The following is a 1,654-nucleotide window of genomic DNA, read 5'->3' as shown; positions in this document are numbered from 1 at the left end:
CAGGCTTGGGTCCCCAGGAGGTGAGTCAGCCCCTGGAATAGCTCTGCGGTGTGCCGGGCCCTCCACACCTCTGCCTTCCCAGAGAAGGGCACAAAGAAGCTCATCTGTGTAGGGGCCGGGGGTGTGTCCCAGCACGGTGGGGTGGGCTCTAGCCGCTCCTGCGCCCGGTCCCGCTCTGGGTCCAGAGGTCGTTCGGTCCTCATGCAGCCCCACCGTCCAGGCCCACGGTGTGGGCTGCTCAGTCCGTAACCTGCGACTCACTAGTATGGCCCCCTTGGGCCCTCCTCGGCCTCGCCTCGGCCTGCTCGGTCCTTGCTGAGGCTCAGGGTACTGGCATCGGAACTGCGCACTTGTGAGGCACGAGTGAGGTGTTACATGGATGCCGGGCACGCAGAGGTCTGGCGAGGTCCCTGTGAGGACGGCCTGTCGCCCTGTCCCTTTGAGTGCAAGGCCAGGACAGGCCTGACAGCCGGCTGCCAGCACAGGGCTCTCCTGCCACGTCCACCTCCCCGGAGGCATGTTCCAGTCGCCGGTTTGAACTGGAAGCCATCGTGGCCCCTCGACCTGTCCTGGCTGAGGCTGCTTCCCGGGGCCAGCATGGCCACCCACTTCCCTGGCATCCCCTCTGTCCCACCTCTCCAGAGCCCAGCATGTCTGACCCCAAAGGCCCCTCCTTGGGTATGACGTTTGTGAAGAGTTCCTGAAGGTGACTAGCCTGGATTCTCCACTGACGCTCACAGAGGGCCCGGAGGCAGGGGCCAGAGAGACCCGCCCAGAGCCTGCTGGCTGAGGCCCTGAGCGAACCCCGATGACTGCGCCTAAGTCTCTCCTCCTGCAAAGGAGTGAGCACAGCCCTGCCCTCCTGGGGCTACCTGGGGACAGTGACACAAGAAGGGTACGCGGAGCACAGAACCATGCCTGCCCAGATGTCCCCTCCTGTCCCCTTCTGTGCCCTCCACTCAGTGTATTGATGGCCCCAGACTCAACCCTGGACAGAAGGCCCCAGAGAAGCTGTCAGTGCAGCTGGGAGGGGCTGGGCCCAGTCAGCCCAGCCCCTGGGGCCAGGCCCTCCTCCCTCCCCTTTGCTGGAGCCCAGTGACAATGGCGTCACCCTCCCAGCCTGCCATGCCTTGAGGGGGGCCCTCGGAGGGGCTAGCTACTTCCCCCAAAGCCAAGCTCCCGGGCTTCCGAGCCTTTGTGCAGTCCTTCTGCGAGGAACAGCTCACCTGACCCCAGATGCTCAGGCACGGCTCACCAGCATGACCCCTGCGTGGACGGGGCGGCCTCGCCCCTCGCGCCCCCTCCTCTCCCTGCCCATCTGCCATGGTCCTCCGGCCCTGCCCTGCCTCCCCTAGAGACAGCACTTTCTCTGGCAGCTTCCTCCTCAGTAGGTTCTGCCTTTGCGCACTCGGGGTCTCCCAGGAATGGGGTCTCCCAGGAATGGGGCCCAAGGCCCTGCAGGGCAGCCCCCACTTACCCAGGCTTTCCACCAAGCCATCTCGCTGCCTCCCTGCGCCGTTCCCAGGAGATGGAGAGACAGGTCAGCCTCCACCCGAGTCCGCTCTTCTGGCTCCGGCTGCAGGCTGATGGGCAGGCCCTCAGGTTGGGTGTGGTGGTGTGAGTCCCTGGGCCCCACCCCACTTGCCCTGTCCCG

The 1,654-nt window shown here is 65.8% G+C and overlaps 1 protein-coding gene across 1 annotated transcript in view; it reads right to left on the bottom strand.

Moving 5' to 3' along the window:
* Positions 1-1,615, bottom strand: part of LOC102478285 (annexin A8-like protein 1) — a 15,926-nt gene extending 14,311 nt beyond the window's left edge. Inside the window, exon 1 of the mRNA XM_006147742.3 lies at positions 1,478-1,615. Coding sequence (XP_006147804.1) covers positions 1,478-1,498 — 21 coding nt within the window. The 5' untranslated portion in view covers positions 1,499-1,615. The remainder of the gene's footprint in view (positions 1-1,477) is intronic.
* Positions 1,616-1,654: the final 39 nt, after the last annotated feature.

The sequence above is a fragment of the Tupaia chinensis genome, unplaced genomic scaffold, assembly GCF_000334495.1.
Source record: "Tupaia chinensis unplaced genomic scaffold, TupChi_1.0 Scaffold000221_1, whole genome shotgun sequence".
Lineage (NCBI taxonomy): Eukaryota > Metazoa > Chordata > Mammalia > Scandentia > Tupaiidae > Tupaia > Tupaia belangeri.
This window is presented reverse-complemented; position numbering and strand designations above follow the sequence as displayed.